This window comes from Bos mutus, chromosome 25 (genome assembly GCF_027580195.1).
Source record: "Bos mutus isolate GX-2022 chromosome 25, NWIPB_WYAK_1.1, whole genome shotgun sequence".
Taxonomy (NCBI): domain Eukaryota; kingdom Metazoa; phylum Chordata; class Mammalia; order Artiodactyla; family Bovidae; genus Bos; species Bos mutus.
The window spans coordinates 38,270,731-38,293,432 of record NC_091641.1 but is presented as its reverse complement, the minus strand read 5'-3'; the positions used below and the strand labels follow the sequence as shown (position 1 = coordinate 38,293,432).

At 59.4% G+C, this 22,702-nt stretch overlaps 1 protein-coding gene across 5 annotated transcripts in view; it reads left to right on the top strand.

The window, feature by feature from the left end:
* The window catches only part of MGRN1 (mahogunin ring finger 1), a 36,749-nt gene that overhangs the window by 6,456 nt on the left and 7,591 nt on the right, over positions 1-22,702 (top strand). For 2 of the 5 annotated variants that reach the window (XM_005887818.2, XM_070362870.1), the window contains exons 2-12: positions 6,715-6,833; positions 8,170-8,258; positions 8,897-9,043; positions 10,049-10,166; positions 14,189-14,255; positions 14,665-14,714; positions 16,280-16,327; positions 17,606-17,674; positions 18,246-18,405; positions 20,087-20,196; positions 22,253-22,318. In XM_005887818.2, coding sequence (XP_005887880.2) covers positions 6,715-6,833; positions 8,170-8,258; positions 8,897-9,043; positions 10,049-10,166; positions 14,189-14,255; positions 14,665-14,714; positions 16,280-16,327; positions 17,606-17,674; positions 18,246-18,405; positions 20,087-20,196; positions 22,253-22,318 — 1,043 coding nt within the window. Of the gene's footprint in view, positions 1-6,714; positions 6,834-8,169; positions 8,259-8,896; positions 9,044-10,048; positions 10,167-14,188; positions 14,256-14,664; positions 14,715-16,279; positions 16,328-17,605; positions 17,675-18,245; positions 18,406-20,086; positions 20,197-21,744; positions 21,775-22,252; positions 22,319-22,702 lie in introns of all 5 variants that reach the window. The other 3 variants (XM_005887819.3, XM_070362872.1, XM_070362871.1) reach the window with 2 other exon arrangements.

Genomic DNA, 22,702 nt, shown 5'->3' with positions numbered 1-22,702 from the left:
GGGCTCTGCTGTGTTGCCCCCTCAGCTGGCATCAGGGGAGGAAGCCCGGGCTTGTGCTGGGCAGGCCGGCTGACCAGTGGACTTTTCATCCCGTGCCTGGAGGTTGGCTGTGGCGTGGAGGGCCCAGCTACCCAGGGTCAAAAGGGTATGGGTGTGCACTTCCTCACGGTTGGGGTGGCCTAGCTGTGCTGACCACATGCACTGGGTGGGCACAGGCGGAGCTCGGCCCAGCCTTGGGAGAGGGAGTCGCCTCCTGCCTGTGGAGCCATGGCAGGAGGGGCCTGGATTCGGGGTCCAGAGGCCCTGTGCCCTGAGCTGCCCCGTGACCTTGGGCCGGTCGCCTGCACTGAGGCCCCACTTCCGCGCCTGTAGCGTTAAGTTAACCTCTGGTGCCCGGGCCCCTCAGTCCAGACTCTGCGAGTCCACGGGAGCTGGCAGGTGGGACCCGGCCTCTGCCCGAGTGTTCCCAGGCCTGGCAGCTTCCTGGGAAAGTCCTGCACTTCCTGGATGACCTGCCGGGCGGTGACCACTGCCGCCCGCCTCACCCCCCAGCTGGGGGCCGGCGGCCAGACGCCGGCCTGGGGCCATTCCTGTGTGTTCCCGTGTGGTCTGGCACAGGCGTCGGGCCTCACGTTTCCGTGTTATTTTGTGAAACAAAGGGCAGTGGGGCCTTGCATGCCGCCCCCGCAACGTTGGGCGCAGGCTCAGTGAACAGCAGTGGAATCGCTCAGTTCTGCCAACTGTCCTGGCATCTGCTCGGCTCCTGGGAGCTGGGGGAGCCCGGCCTGCACCCTGCCCGTCTGCAGATGAGTTGATGGTGTGGAGTGGAGTCGGGGTCCCTCGCTGTCTAGAGATCACTGGCCAACTGACCCTGAGCTGGGAGTAGGCGCACGGCTGGCGAATGGTGGTTTCTTATCCTTTCATCCCACGCGGTGTTGGCTTGGTCCTCTGTGCCCAGTGCCTGAGATGTTGGCCTCCGGAGGGGGTGCTGGGTCCCCTCGGTCAGCCCTGGGGTCCACTGTTCAGATAGCCTCCACTTTCTGTTGCCCTGGGGGTCCTGTCCCTGCGATCCTGTGATGGCCCTGAGTGACCGGGTGCCCTCGGTGCTTTAGGAGGACCTGAAAGGAGGAACTGTGTTCAGTTCGGTGCTGCGGAAACATGCAGTGTGTACACACGTATGTCCATGTGCACATGTATGTCCACGGTCACAGTGTCACATACTGGGGAGACGCACAGGGCAGGGGCTTTCATATGCTGGGTCGTCACCCGGCGGGCGGGCTGGTGGACTCGAGCAGCCACAGCCCCTGAAGCCCCCGGTGCCCCTCCCCAGTCTCTGCCCCCTCCTCCCTGGGAGGCCCGCTCGGGCTCCAGCGGAGATGAGTCGTGCCTGCTCCTGAACTTGGTGTAAATGGAAACAGACGCTCTTGGCTGCATGTCGGGCAACGCGAAGGCTGAGGCTGTGGGCGGGCGGCAGCGTTTCCGGTCTCTGCAACGTGACGCCCTGGTGTCTGTGGGTGCATCTGTGAGTACAGCAGTGAGCTCGCGTGGAGGGTGCTGCGGGGGCTCTAGTTCAGGCTCGCGAGTGATGCCGCTGAGGACACTCTTGTGACTGGCTTCTGTGCCCACCAGTCTGATTTCCTTGGGTGCCCTTGGCTTTTTCACTTTTTAAAATAATTGCGGTGAATTCCACGTGACAATTACCATCCTGCCCGTTGTAAATGTGTAGTTCCGAGGCATTCAGCACGCGTCCATGGCAGTGTGGCCAGCCCCACCGTCGCCCTCCCGCGGAGCTGAAACTCCGTCCCATTGCCGCCTCCCCCAGCCCCTGGCAGCCGCGATGCTGCTTTCTGTGTCTGTCCTGACACAGCCCTGAACGCCCGTCCCTTGGGCTGTTTTCATTCTTGGCCATGGGTCTGGCCCTGTGTGTGTGCAGAGTCCGAAGCTTTTATAGTGTGGTGGGGGCCCGTTCACACCCCCACCAGAGCTGCAGGGGTTCTGCATTCTCACCTCTGTGTGTGTGTGTGCGTGTTCTGTTACGTCGCTCTTCTTTTTGATGTTAGCTGTGGATATCTTGTGGTAGTTTTATTTATTTTTACTTAGACTGGGTATGTTTTTGTATGTAAATTGCCATTCATTTCTCTTCCTCTTTTTGTGGGATCTTTTGCATATTTGAAAAAGAAATAATACTGGATTTCCTCTGTCTCCTCACTCAGTGGCAGGAGCGTTTTCCTAAGTGCTGTTTATTTCGTTGTGAGTTCTTTGGAGACTGGCGCTTACACCAGCTCTCCCAGTGGAACATGCGCTGACAGCCTGGCGGGGGCGGGGGCAGGGGTGGGGGCCGTCTCTGGAACCCAGGATGGGGAACCCAGCACGGGAAGCCAGGAAGAGGAGACCACGGAGCCCCAGCCGCCTGGGCCTCAGTGTTGCCCTTCCGTGACAGGCACAGAGTTGGCTTCACCCCCAGGGCCCTCAGGGACCAAGTCTGCGGTCCTGGGCCAGCTCCCGGGGCTGGGGGCAGAATCTGGGAACGGCCCGGCACGGTCAGGTGACGACTGCAGCCCCCTAGCTGTGTCAGCGGCTGGGACTTGAGTGTGCTGGTGGCCGCTAGGGCCCAGCTCCGTGTGTGGAGGCCGTGTCCACCAAAGAAGTGTGTGTGTGTGACCTCTCCCCCCGAAAGAAGTGGGGATTCACCAAAGCAGAGGCTTTGCTCCATCAGAACCCTTCTCAACTCAATGTTCTTCCCTCCATGGAGGGCGGGTGAGAGCTTTTCACTTACGCTGTCCACTCTGGTACGGCTTTCACGTGGCAGGGAGGCCAGGAAGCACTGGTGTTTATCAGGTATCTCCTCACCCACGCAAAGCTCCTTTGCACAATCAGCTCCTCCTGTCCTCAGGGCGTTCCCAGCAGCCCTCCATTTGAAGCCGGTGTTGTTGACCGAGGCCTTGTGTTACTGGGGATGCTGAGGCCCCAGGAGGTTGGGCTGCACCGAGTTCCCCAACCTGAGCGTGGGGAGCAGAAGAACTGTTCTGTGCACATGTGTGACCACGACCCTGGGGAATCCCTGAGCAGGCCGATCACGGCAGGTGGTCCCTGGGGTTTGGCTCCTCTGAGTTTTGGGGCATAGGCTCGTAGTCCAAGGGGCTGTCTCCCACCTGGCAGGTGATCTCATGGCCCTGGAGAGGCTTTCCGTGGTCAGCCCTCTCTGCGGACAGTGCTCTCCTGACCCCTGGGGTGCAGGCCCAGCTAGGGTGTGACGGCAGCGGGTGTCAGCAAGCCAGGAACTTCTGTGCAGTGGTAAAGCGAAAAGGATTTTCGGCCAGGGGAATGGATGGACCGTTCCTGGCCTTCTCGCCTTTCCTGCTCCCCTCTGTCCAGACAGACACCTGGGTGGCTGAGTGAAGCCCACACCTGGCTGCCCAGGTTCCAGGGCAGCTGCGTTTCTTAGCAGGGCCCCCGGGTGTCTCAGTCCATATCACAGTTTACCTGGCAGGGGTGTCGTGATTTGTAATAAGAAATGTACATTTGGTCTTCACCTGTTTCTGGCACAGAATTCCTTAAACCCTTGGAATTTCCTTGGGGAAGAGTGATATCGTGTAATGGGTGTCTTTTAATCTTCTTAACAGACCCTTTGCAACCACACCCGAGTTTATATTAATGAAATGACCTTTGGAAAGTGTGACTGAGTGGCTGAGCACGCGCACACGTGGGTCCAGACATCTGGACACTCTGGCCCTGGGGTCGGTCCTCGTCCCCTGGGGCTGCCAGAACGCAGCATGCGAGCAGATTCCTTGTCTGGGGGCCCTCTTCCTGGTTCATAGATGGCTGCCTTCTGTGTCCCCGATGGCAGGAGGGGTGGGGGGCTCTGTGGGGCCTCATTTACAAGGGCGCTGACCCCGTTCATTAGAGCTCCTCATGACATGATCACCTCCCGAAGGCCCCACGTCCTGACACCATCATGTTGGGGCTTGGGTTTCAACATGTGAATTCGGGGGGGGACACAAACATTCACTCTGCAGTGGGGTCTCAGACTCTGGTCTCCTGATCAACTCGGGCCTTGATAGCACTGTGGGTGCACAGCTGATGTTTTGGGGAGAACATAGAGGGGGCTGGTTTACGTTCCTACTCTCTGCACCTCCTCGCAGATGCCTGACTGTGTGGTGTGGATCCTGCCCACCCCTCTCATTCCACTTGAGTCAGGCTCGTTCTCCACGCTGACCAGCACTTTGCCTTTTGACTCTGATCCCAAGGAGATCTTTGCACGTCCTGGCACCTAGCTCCTTAGCAGGGTTAGTTCGTTTAAGAAACTAAAATGTTTCCAATTTTCGTTTGTAAATGATGGTCACACACATGTGTACAGCCAGACGTGTGAAAGTGAACACACAACACAGAAAGGAACCCCAGAAGTCCGCTGCTGGCCTCCACAGGTCGTCATGGAAACAACCGTGATTTTCCTCATCCTGGAAGACGATGAACATGGGTAGGCTTTACACCTGACCTGTCCTTCCACGGCTGACGTGTATAAAGGAAAACGGCCGCGCGCGGGGGTGCTGGGAGCCTCCCAGGAAGGCGCGCTCGGTCTCTGTTTTGGTGGCCGTTTGTTTTGTCACCCAGGTCACTGGGACGCCCGTGAGTAGGGCAGAGTCTGAGTCCCTCGGGCAGAGGTGGGGCGAGCCGTTCAAGGCCGACTGTCCCTCGGCCGTGCAGCAGAGAGGGGACGGAGGCGTGGATTTGTTTTAGCCATGATTTTAAAAAATATAGTTGATATACTTGAATTTCATGAACTATACAGTCCTTGGGGTCGCAAAGAGTCGGACACGACTGAGTGACTTTCACACATACTTGATATAACAACAGAGGCTGGAGAGGGTGTGGAGAAAAGGGAAACTAGTTACATTGTTGGTAGGAATGCAAGAGACCTGGGTTCTATCTCTGGGTCCTGAAGATCCCCTGGAGAAGAAAATGGCAACTCAATCCAGTATTCTTGTCTGGAGACTTCTGTGGACAGAGGAGCCTGGGGGGCTAGAGTCCACGGGATCACGAAGAGTTGACATGACGAGTGAGCACATGCGTGTGATGCTCCGTGAATCAGGGCTGTTGTGTTTCTTTAACTTGTCACCACTGTGTTCCTTTTCTCTTACTGTGGTTTGCTCTGATTCCTGGTCCACACGTGGGCTGGGAGTACACCGTGGCCTCATACGGTCCTATCTGTGTTCTCTGCCAGATGGAGCCACCAGGCTGGACTCCTGGTTCTGAGCCTTCCGGCCTAGGCAACCTTGGCTGTATCCCCCGTAACCAAGGCTGCGTTTCTTAGGAGGGACACTGGGATCCATGCCGGGCACCCAGCAGAGCTCGAGGGCCCAGAATTCCCTCTGGCTCACACTCCACAGGGCCCTGTGGCCACCCTGCCTTTCTCTGTGTCAGAGAGAAAAGGGGGACAGTGGGCAGGTATCAGATCGGAGAGCTTGGCGGAGGTGGTACTCTTAGCCTTTCCCCCAGTGAGGCTGTGAGCTCAGTCCTTTGAAGCTGACCCATGTTTGAGGCCCCGTCCATCTATTTTTATAAGAAATGTGGATTTAGTGCTTAGATACTCATGGCAACCCACTCCACTATTCTTGCCTGGAGAATCCCAGGGACAGAGAAGCCTGGTGGGCTGCCGTCAATGGGGTCACACAGAGTCGGACACGACTGAAGTGACTTAGCATGCGTGCATGCATTCTGCGGGTATATAGCCTCAGGTCTCCTGCAGGGAGTTGGGTAGGAATGAGGTAACTCAGATCCACACGGTTTAAACTGTGGTCAGTGCTGAGGTACAAAAGGTCCTTGGGGTTCAGATTTGAGGTGGAGGAGGGTGCTGACTTAGTCTGGGGGTCAGAGAAGGTGTCGTTTCCTGGGGGGTTGTGTGTGTTAGTCACTGAGTCGTGTCAGACTCCTTGTGACCCCATGGACTGCAGCCCACCAGGCTCCTCTGTCCACCGGATTCTCCAGGCAAGAATACTGGCGTGGGTTGCCGTTTCCTTCTCCAAGGGATCTTCCTGACCCAGGGATCGAACCCTGGTCTCCTGCACTGCAGGCAGATTCTTCACCGTCTAAGCCACCAGGGAAGCCCACTCATTTCCTATGGCTGCTGTAATGAGGTGCCTCAGACTGGGTGATTTAAAACAGCAGAATTTATGTTCACTGCTCTGGAGGCCAGAGATCCTAAATCGAGTGTCCACAGGGTTGGTTTTTTCTGAAGGCTCTGCGGAAGGCTCCTTTCTTGTCCCAGGCTTCCGGCGGCTCCAGGCTTCCTTGCCTTGTGGCTCCCTCGCTCCAGCCTCTGCTCCGTCCTCACAGGGCCTGCCCCGCTTGGTGTCTGTGTCCACCTCGCCCTCTTTGTCTTAGAGACCGGTGTCTCTGGGTTTAGGACCCCCGTCCTGTCTGACCTCCTCTGAACTTACATCTGCATGTATCTCCATACAAGGTCAGGCACACACGTGCCAGGGGTTGGGGCTGGGACATGTCCTTGCCGGGCACAGAGCTCAACCTGCTGCAGAAGGAAGTGGTGTCGGAGCGGGGTGAGTCCCTGAGTGGGGCGGGGGCGCCCAGGCCTGTGGAGGGGCCGGGGCCGTGTGTGGAGCGGCCCCTCTCAGGCGGAGCTGCAGGGCCGCGAGATGCTCCCAGTGGGCTGCGCTGGGCCTCGTCGTCTACAGCCACGCCTCCTTTCTTTTTAACCAGGAAACTACTTCGCATCGCACTTTTTCATGGGAGGTGAGAAATTCGATACCCCCCACCCTGAAGGTTACCTCTTTGGAGAGAACATGGACCTGAACTTCCTGGGCAATCGCCCAGTCCAGGTGGGTCTCGTGGGGGCTGGGCATGTGGGCGGCATGGCGAGGCCACCGGCTGCCAGCAGGCACCAGGCCTCCCCACCACGGGACAGAGGTGCCGTCAAGACGTGTGCGTGAGCCCTGGGCCCCCGGAGGCCGCCGAGACTCAGAGGCTCATCTGAGACTCATCCCAGGCCCCACGGATGATTGTCTTTAAAGAGAAAAGAGGAGGTCCATGTTCTGTAGAGCAGTGGGAAGAGACAAGACCCAAACAGAAATGCAGAAAGATGGCCAGCACCATTTCTGCAAGTCCCCCACGAGTCCCCAGAGAAGTGACTTCTCATGCTGTTGTCCCTTCCTTCTCCACCCTTGGGCACCTGCCGTGTGCCCAGGACTCTCCCAGGGGCTGGAGGCAGGGGACAGATGATAAAGAAGGGAGTGTTCAGTAGATGGAGAGTAGAAAGCGAGAGAATGAGGGCCGTGGGGGGTTGCTGAGCAGGGACCTGCCCTGGGGTTTGCGTCCTGAGATAATGGTCCCCAGTACCAGCGAGGGGTCAGGCGGGGGCCCTCTCTCAGGAGCCATGACTCAGCCCCTAAGGCTGCTGAGTTGTGGGCTGTTTTAGCTGTGGAGCCTCCTTTGGTTGATACAGAGTCCAGATTCTTTTAACTGATGGGGGGCAAGGGCCTGGGACCCGGAGTGATGGCCCCCTACTCACAGAGCTGGCGGGCCTCCACGCCCTGCTGAGCTGCTCACCCCCGCCCCCCGCGTCCATGACAGCAGGCAGGACCTGCCTCTGTGTCTCTGCAGCCTTGGCTCTGACCCAGGGCCTGGCCCACAGGCCTCCTGCAGACGCGTTCTCGTGTGACTTTCATCTCGAGACCACCTGCGCTAATGCAGAAATGCTGGGTGCCCGTTACCTGGCCTCCCAGTGACAGCGTTTCCCAAGACTCAGTGTATTGTCACCGAGACTGACCTCACTCCCACGCCTTCCAGAGACTGCCAGTCTTACAGCACGTGTGTGTGTGTGTGTGAGAGAGAGAGAGAGAGAGAGCACATGTCCCCGCCAGAATCTGTACTGACCATTATCCTGGCCCCAGCCCTAACCTCTGCCCCGGGGACTCAGCGGATTGTCCTTCCTGGAACTGGGGACCCAGACACCTCGGGGTGGTTCTGGTTCCAGCCGTGCCCTGTGCTGGCCGCGTCCTCTGTGGTTTCCTCAGATGCGGATGAGGGTGGCGCTGTCCTGTGGTCGGCGTGAGGGCCCAGGGGTGACCAGGCAGGGCTGGCCGTCGCCTCGATGTAGCCCTGTTTTCTGTCCTCTACTGAGCCCTGGACTCCCCTGCAATTCCCTTTCCTTCCTAGTTCCCTTACGTCACGCCCGCGCCCCACGAGCCCGTGAAGACGCTGAGGAGCCTGGTGAACATCCGCAAAGACTCCCTCCGGCTCGTGAGGTGAGCCCCCGCGCCCCGCCCTGCCCCAGGGGTGCCCTATGTCTGCGAGAGAGTGGCTCCCAGCCTGCCCGCCCGCGTGCAGAATCAGGCCTGGAATCCAGAGCTGAGGATGGGGCGGGGCCACCAGGTTCAGCCTGGGGCGCTGCAGCCTGTAACCCAGGGTCTTAGCCGGCCACTGTGCCCCGGGGCTGTGGGCCAGGTCTGGACACAGTCTTGGTTGTCACAACTGGGGCTGGTGGGGGGCAGTCCTGCTGGCCCCCTGGCAAGCAGGAATCGGGGTTGCCGCTCAGCACCCCACAGCTCACAGGACACCCCCACCGCCCTGGGCGATGCAGCCCAGATCTTGGGGGGCTGAGAAACCGCCTCCAACCTGGGAGACCAGAGGTACCTGGGCCATCCCCAAACCATGAGAACGCATCAGCCTCCCTTTCCGGGGCAGGAGGCAAAGGAAAGGGGACCCTGCAACGCTGGGCCTCGTCGTCCAAACCCAGCATGGCCTCCACGTTCCCCAAAAGGTGGGGCACAGCCAGGCCCCTGCCTCCGGGGCTCCCAAGGGAGAGGAGTCCTGTCCCCTGCAGGGTGGGAACGCCCCAGAGGCGTGGCCGCTCACCTGCCCTGTCCCTCCACGTCCCCCACAGGTACAAGGACGGCGCCGACAGCCCCACTGACGACGGCGAGAAGCCCCGCGTCCTCTACAGCCTGGAGTTCACCTTCGACGCCGACGCCCGGGTGGCCATCACTGTCTACTGCCAGGCGGTGGAGGAGTTCCTGAACGGGACTGCCGCGTGAGTCTCCCCGTGGCTCCGGGCCCAGGCGCTCTGCTCTGTCTGTGTCCCATGCCTGAGCTGTCGGGGCGGAGGTTTTATTTGAAATAAGGGTCCTGCTGGCCCTGAGGGTCCAAAGTCTGCAACTTCAGCAGGACCACAGCGGCGCTGCCTCCAGCAGGGCCAGCCCCCGGGCAGGGCCAGCAGACCCATCCCCGTCCTGCTGGAGGAGTCCCCTCAGAGGGCAGATGTGGTCGGAAGCAGGGTGGTCAGTGCTGAGAGCCCAGCCTTTGAGTCCCTGATCATGTAACAGCAACCTGCCCGCCCCCGCCCCCACCCCAGGGCCAGTGTCAAAGAAGACGCGCCAAGACCCTCGAGAGTGTCCTTTGTCCTGGAGATGGAGCGAGGCCCTGGGGACCGCGGCTGTGGGTGGGGCGGAGGGAGGCAGGTGAGGGTCGTGTGTGGGACCCCTGCAGAGGGGGAAGCCAGGGTTTTATTAGGATGGGAAGAGAGTGTGCTGCCTGACCCGGCTGTTCCTTTCCTGGAAGTTTATCTGGGGTTGTGCTCGCATACATGGTCAAGACGTTGAAATAGTAAGATGCTGGTGACCGCCCGGTGTCCACCAGCGGGGGTCTGATCCCATCAGTCAGAGTAGAACTGCGGTGGAGCCCACGCAGGGTCCTCAGAACACGGCATCTGTGTCCGTGATGTCTGTGGGACAGTTTCAGGCACGCGAGCAGAGTGCAGGTGGACTGCAGCCTGAGTACTAAAAAGTAGTTCCTGCACCTACAGGTGTGATTATGCCTTGACTTCCCTGGTTGCAGACGGGGCAGAGAAGCAGTTGGCTCGGGGCAAGCATGAGGCAGGGGACGGGTCGCTGTGCACTTTCTGTCCCCCATTCATTCAGAAAAGCACACAGACCATGAAAGCTGCCTGCAGAGGTGCAGCCCAGCATAGGAAGGCGGCAGGTGCGGGCTCAGGGCCGGGCAGCGCGTCTCACCGTCCTTTCTCACGCGGCCCCTTCAGGTACAGCCCCAAGAGCCCGGCCCTGCAGTCCGAGACCGTCCACTACAAGCGCGGTGTGAGCCAGCAGTTCTCGCTGCCCTCCTTCAAGATCGACTTCTCGGAGTGGAAGGACGACGAGGTAACAAGCCTCCCGGCTGGGCCCCACGTTCCTGCCCTGGGCGGGGGCCCAGTGCAGTGGCCTGTTGTTCAGATTCCTCAGTGGTCGGTAAGCGTCAGCTGTGGCTGCTGACCGGGGTCTGGACCCCGCCGGGTGCCTGGACAGTGGAGCACGGTCGGTCTGGGCGTTGGCAGGACCGGATGGTCGCGGCCGTGAGAGGCTGCGTGCCAAGCCGGCCTTGAGTGCTCCTCGGGTCCGCCCCCTTTTCCTCTCTCAAGGCGTCGGAGAACCACGTCCCTGGCCTGTCAGCGTGAGGCCTGGCGGGTCCGAGGTGTGGACTCAGCCTGTCCAGAGCTGCTATCCTGGGACACTGTCCTCGTCTCTTCTTTTCTGATCGTTACCTCCGCTAACACATTCCTGAAATAGGCTCAGTTTTTCTTACGTGTGGGTTTTTGTTTGTTTGTTTGCTTTGGTCGCGCTGTGCAGCATGTGGGATCTTGGTTTCCTGACCAGGGATCGAACCTGCGTCCCCTCCATAGGAAGTGCAGAGTGTTAACCGCTGGACCGCCAGGCAGGGCTCTTGGCACGCATTTTTTACCGTGATAAAATACACACAGCATAGGCTTACGTCAGTGACAGACGGTTCACAGGGCATGACCGTGGGGCAGTTCTGGGACATTCTCATCACCTGGGGGGACGCCCTGCACCCACTCGCAGTCACGCCCATGCCTCCTTCCGTTACGTGTATTTTTAAGTGGAAATTTCATCAGTCATCACTGTAGCTGGGAAACGGCTCAGCTCTGCCATAAATAGAAGGTTCCAGAAGTTAGGCTGTATGGGGAACAGAGCCATGCTGTCACGTTCTGGCATGACGTCCTTGCCTGCTGTGGGCATGGAGGGGGCGTTGGCAGGTGTTAGGGACGTGACAGATACTCTGGCACCAAGCCCAGGCTTCTCCTTTGTGCCGGGGTTTCTCAGCCTCGGTGCTGTTGACATTTGGGTTCTGGTGGGGACACCATTCCTGGCCCCCACTCGCCGGGTGTCAGGAGCGTCGCTTGCTGCAGTAGTGACACGCAGTGCCTCCAGACGCAGCCAGATGTCCCCTCGGCCGTGAGCATCGTGGCGTCAGAGACCTGCCGTCCTCCCTTTTTTAAGCCATTTTCCCCCAGGTTTGCGTCTTTAAAGATGATAACAGTATTCATGTGTGCTAAGTTGCTTCAGTCGTGTCTGACTCTTTGCGACCCCATGGACTGTAGCCCGCCAGGCTTCTCAGTGCATGGGATTCTCCAGACAAGAACACTGGAGTGGGTTGCCATGCCCTCCTCCAGGGGATCTTCCTGACTTAGGGATCGAACTCACATCTCTTTACGTCTCCTGCATTGGCAGGCGGGCTCTTTACGACTAGCGCTGCCTGGGAAGCTTGTGTACAGTTGGATGGAATTTACTGCCTTCACAGACTTGTGTGGCCACTGTCACTGTCTTATTGGCTCCAGAACATGATCGTCACCCCCAAGAGAAACCCTCTGCCCATTAGCAGTCCCGCCTCGTTCCTCCTCCAGCCCCCAGCATCCACTTGTCCACTTCCTGTCTCTTTGGATTTGTCTGTCCTGGACATTTCTCGTGAACGCAGTTGTACATGATGTGACCTTTGGTGTCTGGCTTCTGTCACTCAGTGTCACATCTTCAAGGCTCGTCCACGTCGTGTCCACATTGTGGCATATATCAGTCCTTCGTCCCTTTGTGTGACCGCATAGCGTCCCGCGGGATGGACGCGACCTTGTTTCGTTTGTCCATTCACTGGCTGGTGATGGATATGTGCGTTGCTTCCACCTTTTGGCTGCCATGAATAATGCTGCCGTGAATGTTTGCGTGCGAGTCTTTAGATGTGTGTTTTCATTTATCTTTGTTTTAGTTTGTTTTTTAAAGGCTTTTTTAGAGTGATTTTAGGTTAACAAAATTAAGAGGAAGGTATAGAGATTTCCCACGTGGCCGCCTGCCACGCACGCCTGTCGTTCTGTTTTATTCCTGCACCACGATGTGGTCTTCCAAGTCGGTACCTACAGGTCTCCTTGTGGCTGGTGGGGCTTCTTCAAAGTTTCCCCACCAGCCCCTCATGGGCCTCCGTTTGTTTCAGTCACAGCCACGTCCCCGCCTCCCCTAGCCCCTTGCCTTCCCACGTTTCCCCGTGTCCGTCTGGCCTGGGGCTTGCAGACCCTTGTCTGGTGGCTCCTCTGTGACAGCAGAGTCTAGCAGGACTCCCTCTGGTGTTAGTTGCTGCTCCAGCTCCTAACCTGGCCCCCATTTTCCCTAAGAAAGCCTCGCCCCCTGCGTTAAAAATCCTCATCTCCCGGGGCTTCCCTGGTGGTCCAGTGGTTAAGACTCCGTGCTTCCACCGCAGGGGGTGCGGGTTCTATCCCTGGTTGAGGAACTAAGATCCCACATGCCGTTTGGCACGACAAAAAAGCATTTTAAGAAAAGATCCCGCAGACCCTCTGGGTGGGCGGGTGTCTCTGTCCTCTCCCTGCAGGCCTGGCTCTGGCTCCGGGTTGTGGCTCGTGCTGAGCTCTGGGGAGCAGGAGTTTCAGGGGAGGTGGTCCTTGCTCTCTGGGTACCCATGCTCCCTGGGTGCCCCCCAACCAGGTCCTGATGTCTCGGGGGTGGCGGGGTCGAGGTGCCCTGTCGTCACCACCCCAGTCCTCTGGCTTAGCCCCGGTCAGCCAGTGTAGTCACCCTCGGGGTTTGCGGGGCCCATCTGTTGGACAGATGTCCCATGTTGGGCGCTGCCCTGCACTCTGGGCGCGGAACGCTCACAGGAGCGCTAGGGAAGCTGCAGGGGCCTCAAAGCCGGGTTTGTGTCAGGGCTTCTTTGTTCTCAAGTGGCAGAAGCACCTCAGTCTGGCTGAAGAAAATCAGGAACCCACTGGTATCGATCATGAAAAGCTGGATGGCTGCGTGCCGGGTCCCATGTCGTCAGGACAGGTGTGCCCCTGCTGAGCTGACCACGCTCTCAGCTGGCGCCTGACACTAGGCGAGATGTGTGGTCCCAGCCTCTGTCCCAGGGTGCTCGGGGACGTGCCACCCTCCGGCCGTGGCCCGCTTGCCTTCCCAGCTCACAGTCTTTGGGTCAGGACTCGGACCAGAGGCTTGCACTGCAGAGCCAGACCCGAACCTGGCCAGGCTATCTGCCCCGTCCCAGCACTGGCTCCCCCCGCCCCGCTGCAGCTGGGGACCCGCCGGGCACCCCCCTGAGGCAGGTGTGTTCACTGAGCACCTCTGCCCCGCGGGCTCCGTGTGACTCCCCGCCGGCTCCGTGTGATGCCCCGTGGGCTTCGTGTGACGCCCCGTGGGCTCCGTGTGACGCCCCACTGGTGCACAGACGTAGGGCCACACCGGGTGGACACATGGGTGGAGCGTGGTCGGCAGCGGGAGGGCAGTGGGGATCGCAGGCGTGTTTAAGCTGGAGGGGAGGGATGGTGAGGGGAGTCCGTTCTGCAAGCCCAGACAGCCACACGGGCTCCTCTACTCTGCGTCCGTCTCTGCTGGGCCAGGCGGGAGCTGTTCTTCCCAAGGTTGGACACGGGTCGCCACGGCACCCGGTGCCTGGAGGTGCACCGGGCAGGGTCAGGCAGAGGCCAGCCCACGCAGCCCGGCGTCCGTGAGCAGGTTGGGGAGACGGTGTGGCCTGGCTGGGCCTCCCTGGGCGGCGGCCGCGCCGTGACAACGCTGCTGTGTCAGGGGGCGCCCGCCGCAGGGGGCCGGCGCGAGTGCTTGTGTTTCCGGGACCGTCCAGGGTTGGGGGGCCGCACGTGGGCAGTGTGGAGGTCCCGGGGCTGGGAGGGCAGGTGAGGACATTCTGGAAAAGGTGGCATAGACGTGCCCCGTGGCCCCAAGTTACGCGCAGAGCACAGGTGTGCCCTTTTACTCCATTTCCCGCAGAGAAGAACTGGCGTCTGCGTGCTTTGGCCCCACTGCCACAACACCCCCACTCAGGGCACCCGCTCCTCCAGCTTGCTCTGACCACTGTTCCCTCCTTCCCTCCTCAGCTGAACTTTGACCTGGACCGGGGCGTGTTTCCAGTGGTCATCCAGGCCGTGGTGGATGAGGGGGATGGTGAGTGGCATCTCCCCTCAACACCCTTTCCAGGCACGAGGACCTTCTCACCCCATCCGTCGGGGGCGGCGGGGTTCGGTCCAGAGACAGTGCCCATGTGGCTTAGCAGGCTGAGGGTTCCAGGCGCCCCGTTGCCCGCGGGCGGTGCCGACCCCGCTCCCCCGGGGTGGAGCCGAGGGCAGACAGGCCAGTGGCGCTGGCATCCACCCTGCGGGGGACCTACAAAGGCCGTCAGCACCCGGACAGTGCCGACCGCCACCTCCCGCTGCCGTGGGCCACGGGGTCCCCGGTGGGGTGGGCTCCACATGCAGGCTGCGAGCTGGGGAAGTGCCGTCTTGAGAGAAGAAGCCCAGGGCTGGGGCTGGGGCGGCGGAGGCCGGCTCTGACCACCCTTCTCTCTCCCGGGCAGTTGTGGAAGTGACCGGCCATGCCCACGTGCTCTTGGCCGCCTTCGAAAAGGTAAGTCCCATCCTGCTCCTTACTGCCCCACTGACCTCTCTTTACTGTCGTGTCCTGCACACAGTAGGCACCCAGTGAATGCTGGTGGGGTGGCCGAGGGTCTGTTGTCTGCCTGGCACGGCCCTGGATGTGAGGCTCATGCCCTCCTGGGGGCCCTGAGTTGGGGGTGCCCCACATAGAAAGATACCATTTACACGGAAGGATTCACTTACTGGCGTTACACGTGTTTGAGCTTAGGTGTTTGCCCCTTTCTTCCCACCCAGACCCGAGTCCAGGCCCTGGCTGTTCATGTGTTCAGTGTGTGGTGGGGGTACGTATTACAGTCACCTTCACCGCCAGCTCTGCACAAGGGAGTCTCAGGGTCTCAGGATGGTCCTCTCGCTGGCTCTGTTGTTCTTGGGGGCCAGGCAGTTCTGTGTATCCATGCACACAGCGAGTGAGGGCTTGGCGGTGTGGGGACAGGGTGCCTGCTCACTGAGAGCCGTGCTGGAAGTCGTGGGGCGTGGCCCCTGTTTGCAGAGGCCACGGCCGACCCCCACCACCTGTGGACATCGGCCAGCACCGGGCAGATTTCAGCATCAGCCTGTGGCCCAGGTGGCTGAGGAGCAGGACCCGACGAGGACACCGGGCTCAGACCTGCACGTCCTGTGGGACCCTGGCTCCCTCAGCTGTGTGTCCAGCCCTGAGAGCCTCCTGTGTGAGCCCGGCTCCTCCCTGTGATCCGGGCCTTTCCCGTTGCCCCCGGAGGGTCGGTCAGCCAGCCTGAGGCCCCTCTAGTGAGGAGCAGGGGCAGCCCTCTCCCTCTCTGGGCCCCCCGGCTACACTCCCCAGGCTGGCCTGGTCGGAAGGGACGGTGACTGTTTCCCCATCTGTGTGCTCTGGCCGGCGATGGGCCGTCGCTGGCAGACGTTTCGTTCTGTGCTTTGCGTTTAGAGCCCTGCGAGAAACGGCCTTATTTTTGGGGTGCAGTATACTAGAAACTTGGCTCAGAACCTGCCAGGCTTACAGAAAAGTCCGGGTGCTGGTCTCGGTGGACTCAGAAGGGGTGTTTGGGGAGCAGGAGCTCAGACCAGGTTCTGTGATTGATGAACCGTGGCTCGGAGCGGTGTGGCTCCCAGACCCCGCCTGGCCCGCCTGTCCTCATGGCTCTGATCATTGGGCTTCCCTGCTGATGCGGGCATGTGATGCCCTCGGGCTGTCTTCACGATTAGACCAGGTTTTCTGAGGGCTGGAGCCACCCGTCTTAGTTCTTGCTGTCCAAGTGCTGCTTCTCGCCCTAGGGAGGCACCATCGTCGGGACGAGGCTGATGGTGGTGAACTTGAGCCTCCTGGAGAACTAACTACCCAGGGAGAGCTGGGTTTTGTAGATCAGGGTGGAACCCAGGTGGCAGTATATTTAGAAGATTGTCTGGGTAGTTTCGAAGCCAGGTCAGAGGGTTGATTTGAGGATCCCTGGCCTGACTCTTGAGTCTTCAGTGGGGTCCTTTTTTCACCCGGCGACGTGGGTTGACCGAGGGTGGGCCTGAGCACGGCCGGGTTGACGTCTGGGTCTTTCTCCCCCACAGCACATGGATGGCAGCTTCTCCGTGAAGCCTTTAAAGCAGAAGCAAATCGTAAGTCTGTCAGAGGGAACACTGGGAGCTGTTTTGATTTGAGACTTGTGCACACACGTGACCCTGTGATCTCTATGGGTTGTTCTGCGAGGCCACCATGGCTGCTGCGGAATTAGCTGGTGACACGGCTGCAGTGGGCCCTGGGCTCCAGAAGGTCAGGGTCAGAGTCACAGCGTGTGTCTGCGTGTACTGCGTACCCAGCACATACCTGCGTTGACCACTGTAGTCCTGAGTCTTGTCCAGCTTAAACTTAGCGTTGCGTAAATGTTAGCTGAACATGTGAATGGACAGAATGAAAGAAGGGAGGGAGGGAGGGAGGGAAGGAAGAAGTTAGGAAAGAAACACTGCAGTTTTCCTCCTTCATCCTTCCAACTTGCTGAAATGACCTCCATGTTGAATAAAGGCTTGAATTGACTTGATCCATATTTAAGGCAAGGATGGAATCTCTTGGAACCCATGGGAGCTGTAGACCAGTACGGCCTTTCTTTGGAGTCAGTAACTCCATGTTCCAGCCCCAGGAAGAATTACCCTGGTGGTCTCCTGCTGTAGTACGCTCTGTGAGGATTTAGAGGCCGGGGCCCTGAGCCGAGCCTAGAGGCTGGTTTAACCTTGGCCCCGGTGGGGTCTTTCTCCAGAGCTGTGGTGATCAGGTTGTCCTCGTGTGCCGCTGCTCAGGCATGTCAGCCACGGCCCGGGCTGGCGGTGGTCAGTTTTTTAAGAGAGGGCTCGCGAGAACCCTGGGAGGGCCAACGCCTGGAGGTGGCTGGAGGGCAGGAGACCCCAGTGGTGGTCCAGGCACGGGTTTCAGGAGAGCTGACTGGCACACCATGGCTCTCAGGAGGGTCTTGGTTGTCCGTGTGGTGGGAAATGCAGCAACTCAGGGCACTTTGAAACGTAGTCAGCTCGAGGCCTGACTCTGGTCCGTCTTGGAGCCGGGAGGGTGACAGGAGGGTCTGGAGTCATTTTCCTGTGGGGTTGGGCCTGATAAGGTGAGCAGAAGGTGTGGTCACCAGCCCCAGTAGAGCTTGGCTCCATGCCCTCTGGGCTGGGCAGGGCCTGGCGAGCCCAGTGTCCATGCTTCCCGTGGGCACCTCGCCCTGCCCGTCTCCAGCAGTATCTGCTCCCTGCTGGGAGGGGGGAGGGGGGCGGGGCTGGACAGAGTAGACGCCCAGGCCTGCCCCCAGGACCCGAGCCCGGCCTCTGGGAGGGGGTGTCGGGCCGGGGGTTGCAGAGGAGCCCTTGTGGGGGCGAGTGCCCAGAGGCCGCTCTGCCCTGCAGGTGGACCGGGTTAGCTACTTGCTGCAGGAGATCTATGGCATCGAGAACAAGAACAACCAGGAGACCAAGGTGCGTGCTCGCGACCCCTTAGGTGGGCCAGGCCACGTGCCCTCCGCGCTCCGCTGGCTGCTAGGAGGTGGTGACCTGCCTGGCTCCCCCATCCTGGCCAGGGCCCTGACGTGCCTTCCCCTGGAGGCCCCAGGACCCCAGGCTCCATCACTTTTCCTTCATTCTTGAGTCATCAGAGTCTGTGGGACGTTTTGTCCTTTTTCCAGCAAATGTGCTGCCTCCTTCCCATCACTGGGCTCTGGCTGTCAGGGCAGCCTGGGACGCCGGGCCTGCTCCTGCCCCCAGACCTTGCCCAGGTGGCCCTGGCCTTTCCCCCCTACAGCAGTGGCTCAGCTTGCGGTGCGACATCCGTGAGGGGAGCCTGGTGGCCCACAGAGCCCGGATGTGGGGGCACAGACCCCCTTAATTGTGGGAAACAGGAGACCTGAGTCCTCTCGATTTGGGGGGTGGATGGGGGGGCACCCTGCTCCTCGGTGACCTTCCTCTTCCCCCAGGGGCTTCCCTTGGCCCCCACAGCCCCTGACCTCTGGCCTCAGGAGCCACTGACCCTGGGTGCCTCGTGTCCCCGCAGCCCTCGGACGAGGAGAACAGCGACAACAGCAACGAGTGCGTGGTGTGCCTGTCTGACCTGCGGGACACGCTGATCCTGCCCTGCCGCCACCTCTGCCTCTGCAACTCCTGTGCAGACACGCTGCGCTACCAGGCCAGCAACTGCCCCATCTGCCGGCTGCGTGAGTGGGGCGGGTGGTGGAGGGGGGCACAGGCAGGGCCCCTGCGGTCATGGCCGGCACCTCCAGGGAGGTCGGACCCGGTCTAGGAGGGACTGGCGGCCGGTGTGTGCAGGGAGCTGCCCAGACACGATCAGCGACTCAGCTTCTCAAGGAGTATGTGGGACAGACTCGGAGCAGTTCGGTTCAGTTCAGCCGCTCAGTCGTGTCAGACTCTTTGCGACCCCATGGACCGCAGCACGCCAGGCCTCCATCACCAACTCCTGGAGCTTATTCAAACTCATGTCCATCGAGTTGGTGATGGCATCCAACCATCTCATCCTCTGTCGTCCTTTCTTTTGCCGTCAATCTTTCCCAGCGTCAGGGTCTTTTCAAATGATAAGACACGACAATAAAGTGGAAAGTGTGCTGAGTGTAAACTATCACGGAGTTTAGTTTGGTTTCCTGGAGCATCTGGAGGAAGTTGTAATATCAGGCTGAATTCTGAGTAAAACATCCATCCTCCAGCAGAGAAGGAACGTCCTCAGCGGGTGTGTCCTGCTGGTGTCTCTGGGGTCCTGGCCCGGTCCTGGTGGGTGCTGGGTGTGGGCAGCGAGGGCGCCCTCATGTGGCCACTGCAGGACATTCTGAATAAATAAAGGATGGCTTTTTTTTTTTTTTCCCAGTCATAGGGGGCTGTCAGGTGCATTGTTGCTTTCAGAAGCAATGCATCGATAGATTTGAAATTCGGGTTGTAAAAGCATGTTTTTGTTGCTGTGTTTAGTTCTTTGGTCAGTGACTGTTCACTGGAAAGCTCTCTTGATGGATAGTTTACAGCTACGTTAAAATCATGCTCCAGAGCAGTTAATCAATATTCATGGCCTTGGAAAGCCCTGGCAGAGAAAAAGAAAGTGTGAGTTACAAATAGCAAAGCTCAGGGAGTTCCCTGGTAGCCTAGTGGTTAGAGCTCCAGGCTTTCACTGCTGTGACCCAGGTTTAATCCCTGGTGGGGACTGAGATCCTACAAGCTGGTCCCCTGAAGCCTAGTAAAAACCCCAAAAAGTCCAGGTTTTGTTTTTTTTTTTAATGCAAATTGGTCTTTGTAACTAAGTGCTCTTTGCCCTATGAATAGCATATTCAAAAACCTAACTTACATTCAGTATCAATAACATGTCATTTTCCTTTGTTTCCCGATTGGATTTACTTCTGTTTTTAGTGAATTGCATTCCAGCTTAAAGGCGTTCAGCTTGTATATACAGTCAAAGAAGACCAAGGCAGGGCATTTTGAAGGCTTTTGTTGTGATTAAATCATTTGTTTCGTTTTCAATAACAAGTGTTATTTCATGACTACCGTACTTTTCACAAAACAAATTCTTCATCCACCTGAAAACTAAAATAGAATGGTGGTCATCTGTTTCATCGGCTGTATTGGACTGACTGAAACTCCTCGTGTCTGAGAATCATGGTCCTTAGGAATTCATTCTTATATTCGATTCCAAGAAGGTGGCATGTTTCCCTGGAGCCTCTGGCTTTCTACGGGGAGGAATCAACTTATATTCTTTCCCTTCTTTTTTTTTTCTCCTTTAACCTTAACCGGGGCCTCTTCTGGGATCACTGCGGGGTGGGTGGTCGTCAGGGTCAGCGAAACTCAGGAGGGTCTCAGGGTGCCGCCCCCACCTAACCTGAACCCATCCCTTCCCCGCAGCGTTCCGGGCTCTTCTGCAGATCCGGGCGGTGCGCAAGAAGCCGGGGGCCCTGTCCCCCATCTCCTTCAGCCCCGTTTTGGCCCAGAGCATGGACCACGACGAGCATTCTGTGAGTGCTTCTTCCTTTCTGTGTCAGAGCTGGAGTGGGCAGGGGTGGGGCCTGGGAGAAGCCCCGCCCACTGTAAGGCCCCGCCCTCACATTCTGACAGCGAGGACAGTGGGCCTGGTGGGTCAGCAGGGGACTGCCCAGGCTCTGCCCTTAGGGCTGTGCCCTGCGAGCTTTCGGGGCCCCTGGCTCACCTGCCTGGTCCCAGGGGGCAGCTGTGAGGCCGAGTCGGGGGGTTGGCCCCGGCCCTGGCCCCGTGAGCGCTGGCTGCCCCGAGGACATTGCTTCTTCCAATAGCAAGGTTCTGAGATGCAGGTGATCTTTGGCTGAGCCTGAGTCATGGTGTCGGTCACCTCTGTTCCATCACACCAGACAGCCAGGGGCATTGTGTGCTCTTAGGAAGAGAATTCTCCTCCGAAGGGCGGCAGTGGCGTGTCCTCGCCTGCTCCCTGCCCTCCCAGCCCCTGCCCAGGCACACAGGAGGGCACCTGCAGCCGTCCGCTGGACCTGCTCCCGAGGAACCGTGGGTCAGACCTTGCTGCAGCGGACGAGGGGAGTTAGATCAGGCTTCAGGGACCTCGAGAGAAGGGGAGGGAGACAGACACAAACACAGACATAGGCGGATGGGGATGAAGGTTGACAGGGTGGTCCTGAGAGAGGGCAGGAGGAGAAGCAGAAGGAATGTGGAGAGACGGGGCAGGGGTTCGGGGGTCGCCGAGGTGGGCAAAGGGGCAGAAGATGCAGGATGGACGTGGGGCAGGCCCGGCTCTCGGGTCCCCGCTGGCTTCGAGCGTTGTCGGCCTGTGAGCTTGTTTTCTTGGCTCTCGATTCAGTTGTTTGGATCCTGTGATTCTCAGAGGCCCTGCCAATGCTCTAAAAGGGAGATGAGCCAACACTGCCCGGCCTGGCATCCCCACAGACGGTGCCTGCCCTGAGCCAGCAGGTGTGATGAGTTCTGCCCCAGTGTTTGAGAACTGGGCCAGTGTTTAAGTCTGAGAATCCTCCTGGAGACTCAGCTTTCTAGCTTCTCTTTCAGTATCTGAAGGTGCTGTGTGCCCCTGGACGAGGGGCAAGGATGCCCCTTGTGGGGGGTACCCATCTCCCCACTTCTCCCTGGCCAGCCACACTGTTTATCCTGCGAGGCCTGTGGGCACCAGGGCTTCTAGCTCTGAAACCAGGCTCTCGGTCATTTACCGGTGGACTTTATTTCAGAGCAGTGAGCACTTTCTCCAGCACTGCCCATGTTTCTGGTGGAGAGAACTGTGCTGGGGTTCCCACCCCGAGGCAGGAGTCTGGCTGCTCCACGGAGGGTGGGCTCGGGCAGTGGGTTCTTACTGCCGCCGCTCCCGGTTTCTGCCCTGGTGTCCGAGGGTCAGGTGGGACCCTCCTGTGTTTGTCCCTCTCATCCAGAGGGCTGAGGCGCCTCCCACAGTGCAGGGCAGCCCGGGGCACGGATGGTTAACGTCGCACGCTCCCGAGGGCCAGCACCGCCCTCTCTGGAGGTTATGATCCCAAGTAAGTGGCCCTCCTTCTCCACCACGTTCCCTGCAGGAGCGGTTTCCACGAAGCACCAGAGCCCACGTGAGCCATTTTCTGCGGTGAATCTTAAGATCAGCACCGAATGGGAGCGATCAGGGGCTTTAACTCCATCTTTAGGAGTCAGGCTTGGCAATGAGTCGACCAGGCTGTGTTGGGGCCTCCAGGTCCCTTCTCTGTGCCCAGCTGGGCCCCTTCGTGGGGCGTGCTTGGCCACTGTCATGCCCGACCCAGCCAGGACCTACTGCTCAGCTAGGGGTGGGGGGTAGCCCAGACCAGGAGTGGCCGCAAGGGACAGGGACCGGCTCCTCCAGTGCCAATAGGATGCAGAGGCCCAGCCTACCCAGGCCCCGAGGTAGAACCTGTGCTCAGCCAGCTCCCCGCGGCTCAGAGGCTGGTAGAGTTTGCAAAGCGCTGGCTCCCGGCCTGCCCGGAGGCCAGAAGGCCAGGGAGACCCCGTCCAGCCCGCTCGGCGCCGCACGGGGGGTGGCAGCGGTAAAACCTATGATTTTTATCTTGACAGTGTCCCTTTAAAAAATCAAAGTCGCACCCCGCCTCACTGGCCAGCAAGAAACCTAAAAGGGAAACAGTAAGTGTGTCTGGCCCCGTGGCTTCGTCTCTGCCCCGTGCCCCGATGACTGCAGTGACGGGCATGCACTTTCACCCAGGCCAGTGTGTCCAGTTCCTTTAACCTGTCAGACCCACTCTCCCCAGTCCCGGCGTGCCCGCCCAGGAAGGGAGTTTTGTGGAACAAGCAGAACACAAGGTCTGTCGGCACGAAGCCCCGGCACCCCTCTCGCCAGCTCTGCTTCCTCCCGAGTGTCCTGTTTCCCTTTTTTTTCTTGCTGGCAGTGGAATGACGTCGGAGGTGGAATTAAGGCTGCCGCTCTTGTTGCAAACGTCCCTCACGCTTGCTCACCCTGCACCCCTGCCCTGCGGGCCGACACTCGTATTTCTCTCGTTTTCCCTGCAT